We start from the raw sequence: 13,496 nt of genomic DNA, 5'->3' as shown, positions 1-13,496 counted from the left end.
TACTAAGCCATAAAAAAGAATGAAATAATGTCTTTGCAGCTACATGGATGGACCTAGAGATTATCATACTAAATGAAGTAAGTCAGAAAGAGCAAGACAAATATCATATAATATCACTTATACGTGGAATCCAAAATACGGCATGGGGACTTCCCTGGTGGCACAGTGGTTAAGAATCCGCCTGCCAATGCAGAGGACACGGGTTTGAGCCCTGGTCTGGGAAGATCCTACATGTGGCTAAGCCTGTGCGCCACAACTACTGAGCCTGCACTGTAGAGCCCACGAGCCACAACTACTGAAACCTAGAGCCTGTGCTCCGCAACAAGAGAAGCCACCGCAATGAGAAGACTGCGCGCCGCAATGAAGAGTAGCCCCCGCTCGCCGCAACTAGAGAAAGACCGTGCGCAGCAGTGAAGACCCAGTGCAGCCAAAACCAAATAAATAAATAAATTTTTTAAAATGATAAAATATGGCATAAATGAACCTATCTACAAAACAGAAACAGACGTACAGACATAGAGAACAGACTGTGGTTGCCAAGCGGGAGGGGAGGGATGGAGTGGGAGTTTGGGACTAGCAGATGCAAACTATTATATAGAGAATGGATAAACAAGGTCCTACTGTATAGCACAGGGAAATTATATTCAATATCCTGTAATAAACCATAATGGAAAAGACTATGAAAAAGAATAAATAAATAATAAAAACCGAGTGTTAAAAAAATGCATAGGGCTTCCCTGGTGGCGCAGTGGTTGGGAGTCCGCCTGCCGATGCAAGGGACACAGGTTCATGCCCCGGTCCAGGAAGATCCGCATGCCGCGGAGCGGCTGGGCCCGTGAGCCATGGCCGCTGAGCCTGTGCGTCCGGAGCCTGTGCTCCGCAACGGGAGAGGCCACAACAGTGAGAGGCCCGCGTACCGCAAAAAAAAAAAAAAGAAAAAAAAATTCATAAAGTTGCTATAAACGGTATTGCATAGGTTTTTATATGAACAAAACTATTTCTCCTACGTGAGGACTAGGAAAAGGTTGCTGGGTCATATGGTAAGAGTATGTTTAGGCATAAGAAAGTGCCAGTCTGTTTCCCACAGTGGCTGTAACGTTTTGTTTTTTGTTTTTGGGGTTTTTGTTTTGCGGTACGCGGGCCTCTCACTGCTGTGGCCTCTCCCGTTTCGGAGCACAGGCTCTGGACGCACAGGCTCAGCGGCCATGGTTCACGGGCCCAGCCACTCCGCGGCATGGGGGATCTTCCCAGACCGGGGCACGAACCGGTGTCGCATGCATTGGCAGGCGGACTCTCAACCACGGCGCCACCAGGGAAGCCCTGCTGTAACGTTTTTACATTTCCACCAGCAGTACATGAAAGTTCTAGTTTCTCCACATCCTCACCAGAACTTGATATTGTCTGTTTTGTCGTCATTTGCTTGCTTGCTTGCTTGCTTGCTTGGTTTTAGGCCTCCTAGACGGGTAGTGGTATTTCGATGTGGTTCGTTTGTTTGTTGGCAGCACCGCACATCTTGCAGAATCTTAGTTCGCTGACCAGGGATTGAACCCGTCCCTCGGCAATGAAAGTGTGGAGTCCTAACCACTAGAGCACCAGGGAATTCCCTTGATGTGGTTTTACTTTGCGTTTTCCTAATAACTGATAATGTTGAGCAACTTTTCATGTGTTTATTTGCCATGCATGTATCTTCTTTGGCTCAGTATCTGTTTACATCTTTTGCCATTTTAAAATCGGGTTGTTTGTTTTCTTATTGTTAAGTTTCAAAGGTTTTTAAAAAAAATATGTTCTGGATACAAGTCCTTTTTCAGATATGTGATTTGAATATTTTCTTCCAGTCTGTGGATTATAGTTTTCCTAGCAGTGTCATTTGCAAGAGCAGAAGTTTTAAATTTTGATGATATCCAGTTTATCAATTTCTTTTAAATGAATTTGGCTTCTGGCATGGTATCTAAGAACTCTTTGCCTCACCTGGTGTCGCAGAGATTTTCTCCAAGAAATTTTTCTGTTTTTTACATTTTAGAACAAAGGTCGGCACACTTTTTCTGTAAAGAGCCAGATGGTAAATATTTTCAGCTTTGTGAACCATATGGTCTCTGTCACAACTACTCAGCTCTGTCACTGGAGTGCAAAAGCTGCCATAGACAATTCATAAACAAATGAGAGTAGCTGTGTGCTAATAAAACTTTATTTATGAAAACAGGAGGTGGGCTGAACAAATTTGGCCTGCAGGCCATGGTTTGCCAACCACTGTTCTAGGAAGCTAACTTTTTACCAGGCATAGAGGACACCCCACTCTGGATAACGAGAATGGGGTAATTACTGCCCAGTTTATCTTCCATGAAAGCAGGGCGAGGGAAAAGGCAGAAGAGTGGATGCCTAACTCAGAACAAGAGTGAAGAGAGAGGGGGATAAAGGAAAAAAAGAGGAAGGAGGAAGAAAAATGTTTGAGTCACATTTTGAGCAAACTTCAGCGTGCATTAGAATTCTTTAGAGTTAACCCTTGTACTTTGGTTCGGGCTTCAACAAATGTTTTTGTTTGTTTGTTTGTTTTTGAGCTAATGATCTATCTTAAAGTCTCATGGCCACAGAAGGTTTAATAGATTTGTGGAGTTTTTCCTTATTAAACCCGTTAATGCCATGCTTTCTACTGAAAATTGTTATTTATTAACCATCCCCCACTAATAACATACTTAGATTGTGTCCAGCACTTTACCAGCCATGGGGTCGGTGTGTTCCTCGCACATATTTTCCTGCATATATATGATTATTTCTGTAGAGCAGTTTCCTACAGCTCTCAGTCAGAGGGTAGCATTCACATTAAACATTTTGATAGGACCTGCCATGTTATCCTTCCAAAAGGTTGTACCATGTCACACTCATATCGATGGTGAATAAGGGTGTTTTTTCCCCCTTATCCTTACTTACACTGGGTTTTATCCATCCTGGATTGTATTCCATCTGACTGACACAAAGTAGCATCTCTTTTTATTTTGCATTTTCCTCATTGTTTGTGACATGAGCTTCTTTTCATGGCTTATTAGCTCTATGAATTGCCAGCATCTATTAATTGCAGCTCATGTATTTTGTCCACTTCTCTGCTAGTGATATGTGGGTTTTTTCTTTTTAATTTGCAGATGCCCCAAATCAACTTTTCTCAACCTCAGCAGTACTGACACTTTGGATTAGATAATTCTTGGTTGGGGCTGTCCTGTCCTGTGCTTTATGGAGTATTTAACAGCATCTCTGGCCTCTACCCACTAGATGCTAGCGGCCCAGCACCACCCCCCAGTCCTGATAGCCACAGTGTCTCCAGACACTGCCCCTGTCCCAGGGGCTGGGGGGCGGGGAGGTGGGCAGAATCACCCCATGTGAGAACCGCAGCTCTAAATAGGATGATAGAGAGCAGGCATTTTCTCCCAGTCTGCTGCTTGTCTGTGTGTGATGCGTTTGCCGTCCAGAAGTTTTTAACCTTATGAAGTCTAAGTTTACGATCTTTCCTTATATGGCCCTTGATGCTGAAATATTTTATAAAGAGCAGGAAGCATAGAACATTTTCAAATAAATAAAAGAAATACTGGGAGACTGGACTAATTCTGCATGTTGTGTACGGTCTGAAGCAAGTGATAGGGTGGGAAGGTAGAGAAGACCTGAATGTCTCCACCAGGAAACAGGGAACCAGACCTGATTCCTCTTTGCTTCTTGATTCGGGGCAGGTGGGAAATCCTGTGCAGGAGATGTGTTCAGGTTTCTATATAACCGCTGGCAAGGCTATTTTTAGAGGAGGCTAAATGCTCCTGACACTGGGCACTGGGTTTTTTGTTGTTCTTGTTGTTGTTGTTTTGGCTGCTCTGGGTCTTTGTTGCTGTGCGTGGGCTTTCTCTAGTTGCGGCGAGCGGGGGCTACTCTGCTGCAGTGCGCAGGCTTCTCATCGCGGTGGCTTCTCTTGTTGTGGAGCACGGGCTCTAGGTGTGCGGGCTTCAGTAGTTGTGGCTCGCGGGCTCTAGAGCACAGGCTCAGTAGTTGTGGCTCACTGGGCTTCATTGCTCCGCGGCATGTGGGATCTTCCCAGACCAGGGCTTGAACCCGTGTCGCCTGCATTGACAGGTGGATTCTTAACCACTGTGCCCCCCGGAAGCCCTGGGCACTGGGTTTTGAAGCATAAAATCAGGACTGGGCAGTAGGAATCTGGAGAAAGGAGTGGGCTGCTCCCCTGTAACCTACCCCGACTGATGGGCAACAGGGCCTTTTTCTCAGTGATGACATTTCAGCCCCACGGGGTGCCTACTTCTTTAGAGGCAGAGACACAGGACATCTTGGACGAGGCAGCCACAAAGCAGTGCCTGTGAGCAAAACCTAGAGTGAGTGGCGCCTCCAGAAGAGTGGTCTTGAGCTGACTCTAGTCCGAAGCCATCACTGTGCTCGGGCATTTGTCAGTGAAAGTAAAGATTTGTGCAGGCGGCTAAAGGTATTCCAGAGCCTGCCAGCTTTGGAGACCAAGCTCCTCTAACAGGAAGAGAAATCTTAACCTCTTTCTTGGCTCAGTTGCTCTGTCTTGGGAATAAAGGGGCGCAGAGGACCATTACCTGCCTGCTAGAGTACAGACGTGGTGCCTGGGTGGGGTGCTCAGGTGCACCTCGCAGGCTCCTCTGGGTACAGCTGCATCAGTAGTGCACATGGAGATGAGAGAAAGCAGTCAGAGATCTTTGGAACGTTCTCAAGACAACCCACTTTTCCCAGAGGCTTGAACTGTGGTGCTGGAATTGTTTGTAGGTTTGTTTCTTTAAAGCCCTCTTGGTAAGTGGAAATGGTTGGACTTGGGCTTGTTTTATTTTTGTTTCGGTAGACGTTATTTTTAGAGCAGTTTTAGGTTTACAGAAAGATGGCGAAGAAAGTCCAGAGTGAGTTTCCATAAACCCCTCCTCCAACACAAAGTTTCCCCTATTATTAAATCTTGCCTTCGTGTGATATTTTGTTGTAATTGATGAGCTATTGTTATTACACGCTAGCTAAAGCCCAGGGTTTGCCTTAGAGGTTACTCTTCATGTTATATGTTCTGTGGGGTTGGACAAATGACATGTATCCACCATTACACCCTCATACAGAATGGTGTCACTGCCCTGTAAAACCCCCTGTGCCCTGCCTATTCACCCTCCCCCCCCCCACAACTCCTGGCAACTACTCATCTTTTTGCTGTCTCTCTAGTTTTGCCTTTTCCACAATGTCGTATAACTGAGACCCTCTAGTATGTAGCCTTTCAAGCTCTTCTTTCACTCAGCAGTGTGCATGTAAGGTTCCCCCATGCCTTTGTGGCTTCCTAGCTCCTTTCTTTTTGGCACTGAATAACACTCCATTGTGTGCATGTACCAGACAACTGGCGTGTGTTTCTCCATTCACCTACTGAAGGGCATCTTGGCTGCTTCCAGTTTGGGGGAAGTTATGAATAAAGCTGCTATAAACATCCACATGCAGGTTTTTGTGTGGACATAAGTTGAACTTCTAGTGTTGAAAAGAAAAATGTCTAAATGCAACACAGTCACGAGCGTTGCCTTAATATCCTGCATTATGAACATTTGGGATTTACTTCCCCTTTTTTTTTTCCCCTGCAGATTAAAAAAAAATACAATGTCTAATGGTTATGAAGACCACATGGCTGAAGACTGCAGGGATGATATTGGGAGAACAAATTTGATTGTCAACTACCTCCCTCAGAACATGACCCAGGATGAGTTACGAAGTTTGTTCAGCAGTATTGGTGAAGTTGAATCTGCAAAACTTATTCGGGATAAAGTAGCAGGTAAAGAAACAAGAGCCGTTTTTGTGAAGGGGGTACGTGTGGCCATCCTGCTAAGCACTGTCTTCTTTGCCTGTGACCCTGTAGTGCTCCTCAGCCAGGAAGAGCCACAGCCTTGAAATGATAGCTGTGAAGTTTCATTTTTAACTCAACTCTGTTTTGCCCCCACCCAGGTGTAAGATTGGACGTAGGTTCCCCAAAGAGAAAAATCCATCATAAGATGGAGAGCATATACAAAACACAACGGTGGGAGGGGAGGGAAAATGAAGAGACAGGAGAACAGGGGCACTCTGAGAGCTGGAAGGGGCATGGTGCCACGTGTAGAAGGGACTCTGGCCAGCGCCCTGCCCAGGGCAGGCCCAGGCAGGTCCACCCTGTCTTCCCAGGCTCATATACAAGATCAGGCCCGCAGCAGAACACTGAGTCCCCTGTGGGCTGTCCTTCGTTAGGTTTGGGCCACCCTGACTGTCTGCTGTTGTGCTATCAACTTAACATCTGAAACTGAGGTTGCACTCTCAGGGGGGCTTGAGCAGGGCAGTGGGTCATGGGCGGGCTGTGGGGTTGGCAGGCTGGCTCAGAGCCCCACCCTCCCACCCCGTCTCAGTGTCCCCATCCATGAAGTGGGGATGGTGGCTCCTACATCGTGATGCTGCCAGCTGCCTAAAGGTTTGCACAAGGCCCGGTGCCTGGTAAGGCCCTCCCTACAGAGAGGCCTCTGTTCTGAGAGCATGGTTTCAGGGGCTCTGGAGGAAAACATGGGGAGACCAGGTGCTCCGAAGCACTTCTTCCTTTCTTTTCTCCCCAGGGAGGAACGTTTTAGGGAGCCCTCCTCCTCCTCTCTCTCTTCCCCTCTTCCCTCCTCCTCCTCTTCTTCCTCCTCTCTGCATAACTGTGCTGAGGAATGGCCAGTCCTCTCAGGAGGGCTCTGGCTGCCACTCTGGCTTGTGGGACCAGGATTCCCTACACTGAAAAATAATTTCAAAGTCAAAAGCCGTATTTATTATAGAAATGTAATATTTTATTGTATTTCAATTTACATTAAAGTAGAGTAATATTATTGAACCCCATGTACCCATCATCCTGCTTCATGGACTTTCAGCCTTTGCCAATAACGTGAAGATGCCTGTACCTGAGGTGATTCCTGTAGAGGCTGGCTGACTACTATACAGGGAGTTGGTTCATCAGAACGGGACTTTGAACTCAAAAGTCCTTTAAGGACCCTTCCAATTCTGAGAGTCTGCAATGTAATAAATGTCTTCAAAATAGAATCTTTAGATAATACACAAAATTGAAGTGTTGGAATGTTCTAGAAGCCACACTCTCTCCAGTTCCAGGAGACCATCCTGAATAAGAGAGTCCTTGTTCAGAGGGGTTTGAAATTCTCCTGCACTGCTACTAAGTCTTTCCTTTCTCCTTTTGTGTTCTGGTGGAAGGGAATTTTCAGTCCTGTTGATATTCCTGACTTCTTTGTCTGTTGGCTTGTTGTGGTTTTCAAAGGAATGTGAGCTATGTTAATAGGAACACCTAGATTTGGCAAGATCAGTCCGGAGAGAACTGGTTTTGAGAACCAGCGAAAGCAGCAAAAGCGTAATTTGGAAATTATTTCAGTACAGAAATAGTCCTTTTCTGCTCTCCGGGCAAAGTTGAGTGTAATGCACCAGGAGTTGTGGAGTGGGTGGGCCTGGGTTTGTATTTCAGCTCTGCATCTTGCTAGCAGTTCTTTAAACTGAATGAACTTGACTTTATGGAAAACTTACTGCATTCACTTTTCTCTTCCTGCCACCGGTGTGTGAAAACTAATTAGAGGCTGGTCCCGGGCTGTGGCCTCACATCTCACTCCCTTTTGTCCTTTATTACACCGCTCTGCTGAAACCCCGGACTCGGTTATGTTCGTCTGACTGCTTTCTCCTGGCCTGGCTCAGGTGCCCACCCCAGAGAGAGTCTCGCACCCCAGCAGACAGGCACCCCGTCTGATCAAACCCCCAACCGAGTTCACAACACGGGCATCCCCGTGGCACAGCAGCCACTTCAGCGCATTTTCTCCCCTGAGGCCCCCTTTCCTCTCACATGATGACCGCTTCCTACTTCACAGTGAAAATAACAGCTGTCTCACCTCTGTGCTGGATCCCTTCCCTTCTTGGCATCCCAGGAACCTCAAGTTATGCAAGTACCCACTTTCCTGGTGGGTCTTTCCAGGATCACCTGCCAGCATTCAAACACGCTCCAGCCTCTGCGCTCTTTAAGAGATGCCCGGACTCCCTCTAGCTCAGGGTTTCTCCGCTTGAGCACTGTTGACGTTTGGAACTAGATAACTCTTGTGGGAGGGCCGTCCTGTACATTGCAGGCTGTTGAGCAGCATCCCTGGCCTCCACCCAGTAGATACGCCAGGGGCACCTTCTGAGTTGTGAAAACCAAAAAATGTTCCCAGATGTTGCCATGTCCCTGGGGAGCAGAATCGCCCCCAACTGAGGAGCTGCTCTAGCTGATGTCCTCCCTCTCCTCCCAATCACAGAGCCATCTCCTCTGTCTCTTCCTTTTGGAAGCTTCCTCTTCCCTCGGGTCCATGAACCTGGCTTTCTCCTACCTCTGAGGCTTCCCTCTGTCTCTCTTGCAGCTCCTTCCCAGCCGCTGACCTAGGCAGTCCTCCGCTTATTCCCATGCCCCCTCTTCTTTCTAAGCCAACCCTCGGGTCAGCGGATGCACACCCACAGCTTAGCTGGACATTCAGTTTGGCCACCTCTCTTTCAACCAGAAAGTTCTCCCGAGCTCTAGGCCCTTCAGCCTCTCAGTGTTTCCCAAACTGACCTTGACTCTCCCACAGCCAACTCCTTATTTCCCAGGGTCCCCATCTTAGCAGATGGCACCACTGTCCACTCAGTGGCTCCAGTCAGAAGTCTAAGCATGAGCTTTGACGTGTGTCCCTGACACTCGTCCTTCTGGTTGCTTCCATCCTTTTTCCTCCATCTCCTCTGCCACCGTCTTAGACCAGGCCACATGGTCTTCTGCCTGCCCTGTTGCTTTAGGCTCTTAACTGGCCAGCCATGCTTCCTCCAGCCCATTCTCCCAACTGCGGCAAAGGAATCTCTTTTTAACATACCAGATGTACCCTGTCACTCACCTGCTTTAAAAGCCTTCACTTCCTGGGCCCCGTTTGCTTTAGGATGTCTTTCCTGGCCTGATTTACTCGGCGTTAGATGATCTTCTCTGGGTCCCCACAGCAATCAGGCAGACCTGCAACGTGGATTTCCACACTGCACTGGGGTTGCAACTTTCTGGTCCAGTAGGTCCTTATGGTTCTCGGAGGCGAGGACCCTATTGTATTCCCAGATGTAGCCAGAGTCAGTGTTTGTTGAGTGAATGAATGAGTAGATCTAGGGATTGGGGGAGAATGCAGATCAGCATGGACATTCATTCATTCAGCAAATATTTATTGAGTGCCGACCATGGGCCAAGCACCAGTGATAGGAGGAAGCGGGGACACCATGGTGGCTGGGATGCTGAGAATGTTTGATGTGCTGGCCTCGAGATTCAGAGTGTTTCTGGCCAGCCAGTCCCCCCTGTGGGAGACATGCATTTGTTGATGCCTGTTCCATCCACAGTCACTACCTGGCCTTACTGTGCAGCCCTGCCCTGCTCTCTGTCCTGGTGTCTAGCCCCTCCTCGGATGACATATGGCCCACGTGGGACCATGAGCCAGCCTCTACCTTGCTGCATTACATCATGCTGACCACTTGGTCCCCAGGCTCCAGCCTACCTGCTCAGCTTCTGTCTCATCGCCTTGCACCTCTGGTCAGGATAAAGCCTATACCCTGGCCTGCAGCTCCCAAGTCTCCTTGAGACCCTGTCCCCTTCTTCCCCAGCCACCGCACCCCCCCCATTCACCCTCCTCTTGGGCTAGACTGAGCTGCTTGTCATTTCCCAGACACACCCTGCTCTCACACTCTTGTGATTTCTCCAGTACTCTTCCCGCTGCAGGGATGCCCTTCCACACCTACCCAGCTGACTACTTTTTTTCTTAATGCGAATCACCTCTGTTCCTTTTAGAAAAAAATTTAACATGAGACAAGCAGGAAGAAAAGTTTAAGGTACCCGTAATCCCACAACTGTTAGCTTTTTGGTTCACGTCCGTCCAGAGCGTTTTCTTTACATATTTATGGTTGTGAGCAGCCATGTGCTTTTACAAAAATGGGCTCGCACCTCCCAAGCTGTGTGGGAAACTTTTCTTCCTGTATCTGTGAACATTTTTCCCTGTCACTGAACACAGCTGTCTCATGGTCACAGGGGTTGCGTGGTATTCTGTTGCATGCAGGTTCTGAGTTTACAACAGGTTGTAACTGTTTTTCCATAGTTACAAGCCCGGTTGAGATAAATATCGTGGCACAAATCTTTACTCACTGGTTATTTCTGTAGGAAGTCTTCCTAGAAATGAACCGGCAGAGGGGAGAGAGTGTAGTTTCTAAAAGCTCTTGACCCTTATTGCCAACTGGCCCTCCAGGGGTCTGCGGTTCACCCTCTGCTCGGCCCTGCCATCCCCTAGGCCAGGCAGGGTTTCTCACCTCTTAAGTGAAAAATGACATCTGATCTTGGTGGCAGTTTGCATTTCTAGTAAAGTTCATCTGTTCTGGCTGTTTGTACTCTTCTTTTATAAAAGGACTCTTGTCCTTTGCCCATCTTCTTTCCTTTGGGGACATTTGCTACTTCTTATTTATTGCCTAATTAATTCACTCATCCCCCCCAAGACCCAGTATCTCTCCATCAGTGATGTCTTCCCTTGAGCCCCGTGGACCTTTAGAGAAAGGACTCACGTTGCAGAGGAGGGCCTCGTCCACGGGGCGCTCACCTTCCTCAGCTGTGCACCCCAGGTCAGTGTGAGGAACACTAAGGGATTAAAACATTATGTCTGGCTGCTCTGGTCCACGAAAGCAAGGCGAAATGCCATGGAATCGTCTCTTAGTCTTAACCCTTGTCTAAAGAGAGAGCAAGATGTTTGGCAATGCAAGAGCACTGGCCCAGGGGTCACCCAGCCAGGCATGCAGAGTGCCCCTTGTGGAGACAGCCTTGCCTTCTCCAGGGCAGCGGCTCCCGGGTGCCAGCCCTTGGCCAGCCACAGCACCTGGGGACTGGGAGAAGTGCCTCTCAGGCCCCAGTCAGACCCACTGAGTCGGCCAGTCTGGGGTGTTTGAACCTTTCTGGAGGGAGGGCAACGCCGGTGCTGGGCATAGTCAGAACCAGAGCTGAGAAGCAGTGCCCTTCCTACGGTGCAGGGAAGTGAGAGCTGGGGGGCGCTGGCCTCATACATCCCTAGACCAGGCCCAGGGTTTATTCATCCTCTGTCCCCGTCCTTCTTTCCCTCATCTCTTGCTCCTCCACCCTCCACCATATCTCCCATCCTGGGCTCTGGTTGCCCCCACCCCTGACCCTGGCAGGCCTCGACCTCCTCAAGCCCCAGCGGCCTGTACAGGATCCACGCACTGACCGGGCTTGTGCCTGAGCACCACCCCCCTGCTCCCCCACCAGACCTCAGACCCCCCTCATTCAGGGCTGGTCTTCCATCGCCCCTAAAGCAGGAGGGGGGCAGCAGCTGACCTGCCTTCAAGGCACTGACTGCAGCGGGCCTGCTGCTTCTAGGGGGCAGGATCATCAATTAGGGGCTTGGAAGTGTGGATCCCGACGCCTGGGCTGAGGAGGGCCCTGGGGAGCTGCATCATTACCCCGTGTGGCTTGTGGCCCCTGTTAGAGAAACAGTAACTTGGGAAGTGAGGGCCTTCCCGCAGGCACCTGCTCTGAGCACAGCCTGTTAAGTGGGGGCTCTTCTGCATAAGCACGGGGAGCCCCGCTCCTGTCGTGCACTTCCAGTGACCGTTCTCAACCTGGGCTCTGAATTGGAATCATTGGGAAGCTTTAAAAACTTCTGAAGCTGTCCCCACTCCTGCCTCGCCCACCCCCATTCTGATGTCATTGGTCGGGACGTGGCCTGGGCAGTGATAGTTTTTAGCAGCCGCCCTGGTGATTCTAACAAGCGGTTAGAGTTGAGAGCAGTTGGTTTATAGTGAAGGAAAGGGTGGAGGTGGGCACTCAGCACTGTGTGTTAACGCTTTAGTCACCGGCCTCATCCAGTGGATGAAACCAGGGGCTCCCCTTCATTCCTCACCCGCCTTCCCTCTTGGCGCACACAGCTGCCTACCACAGAGAGTAGAACACACTGGAGGACAAGAGCCGGTCCCAGCCTGAGATTGCTGGCGCTTTAGGGACCTCAGCCCCACTGGAGCTCCCTGCTGCGTCAGCGATTCTGCAGGTCCTCTTGGTGACTCTTCCATCGCCACCCCTGCCCGGGCGCGTGGCCCCCGTCTCACACCTGTCTTCCCTGGACCATCTTGTGAGTCCCTCTCACACCACCACGGAGATTCTCCTTGTAGCACCTGTGTATGGTTTTGTTTTTTGGTTTCTTGCTTTGTTATCTGACTCACGCAGTGGGATGTGTTTATTAAGGCAGGAACTGTCCTCCTTTGTGATTATCATTAACCACCACCCCACCCCCACCCCCCGGCCAGCCTGACACGGGGACCGACACGTAGTAGGTGCTCAGCTAATACATTTGGGCTCGTTGAGGAAGAGTGGAGGGGGAGCAGGACTGGGGAAGGAGCCAGTGGCTGTCTGAGGGTGTGTGACTTCCTAGGTGACATGGGCAGGCAGCCCTTCCAAGGGCTACAGTGTGGAGAAGGTGGGTGGGGGTAACTTTACAGTGGAGAAACCTGGCAGACCAGCTGCCTTGGCCACGGGGTGAAGGCCAGCATCCACGGTGATGAGTCATGTGGACAACCTGCACCCCAGTATGATGGCACTAGGAGGGTGCTTCACTCTGTGGTCTTCCTCCTAAAAACCCATTATAACCCCAGTCCAACCATGAGAAAAACATCTGATGAACCCAGATTGAGGAGATTCTACAAAATTCCTGGACCAGTCCTCAAAACTGTCAAGGTCATCAAAAATAAGGAAGGTGGGCTTCCCTGGTGGCACAGTGGTTGAGAGTCTGCCTGCCGATGCAGGGGACACGGGTTCGTGCCCCGGTCCGGGAAGATCCCACATGCCGCGGAGCGGCTGGGCCTGTGAGCCATGGCCGCTGAGCCTGCGCGTCTGGAGCCTGTGCTCCGCAACGGGAGAGGCCACAGCAGTGAGAGAGGCCCGCGTACCGCAAAAAAAATAAAATCAAAAAACAAGGAAGGTGTGAGAAACTGTCCCAGCCAAGAAGAGCCTAAGGAGACTTGACAGCTAAATGTCAAGTGGGATCCTGGATGGCATCCTGGGACAGAAAAGGACACTAGGGGAAAACTAAGGCAACCTGAATCAGAGGTGGATGGTAGTTAATATTAATATATCAGTATCGGTTCACTAATGTAACAAATATACCATCCTAGGATGAGATGTTACTGATAGGGGAAACTGGATGTGGAGTATATGGGAACTCTGCATTACCTTTGTAATTTTTCTTTAAATCTAAAATATAAAGCATTTTGGTGTGTTTGTTTCAAGGTGGCAAAACTGGGTTAGGCTCTCACTGGGTCTCGTTATTGGCAAGATGGGCCTGGGTTCAGAGTCAGCACATCTGCCGTGAGGATCTCTGCCTGCCTGTGGCTCAGGCCTCCTCATGTTTTTACCGTCCAGTGGGGGGAGGGGGTGGTGCAGAGCTCAGAGAGGGCGGGCCTCT

The 13,496-nt window shown here is 49.5% G+C and overlaps 1 protein-coding gene across 1 annotated transcript in view; it reads left to right on the top strand.

Annotated features, from left to right (window-relative positions):
- Positions 1-13,496, top strand: part of ELAVL1 (ELAV like RNA binding protein 1) — a 40,337-nt gene that overhangs the window by 8,861 nt on the left and 17,980 nt on the right. Inside the window, exon 2 of the mRNA XM_082621362.1 lies at positions 5,607-5,794. Within this exon, the coding sequence (XP_082477488.1) occupies positions 5,623-5,794 (172 nt within the window). The 5' untranslated portion in view covers positions 5,607-5,622. The remainder of the gene's footprint in view (positions 1-5,606; positions 5,795-13,496) is intronic.

The sequence above is a fragment of the Mesoplodon mirus genome, assembly GCF_964341445.2.
Source record: "Mesoplodon mirus genome assembly, chromosome: 5".
Taxonomy (NCBI): domain Eukaryota; kingdom Metazoa; phylum Chordata; class Mammalia; order Artiodactyla; family Ziphiidae; genus Mesoplodon; species Mesoplodon mirus.
This window is presented reverse-complemented; position numbering and strand designations above follow the sequence as displayed.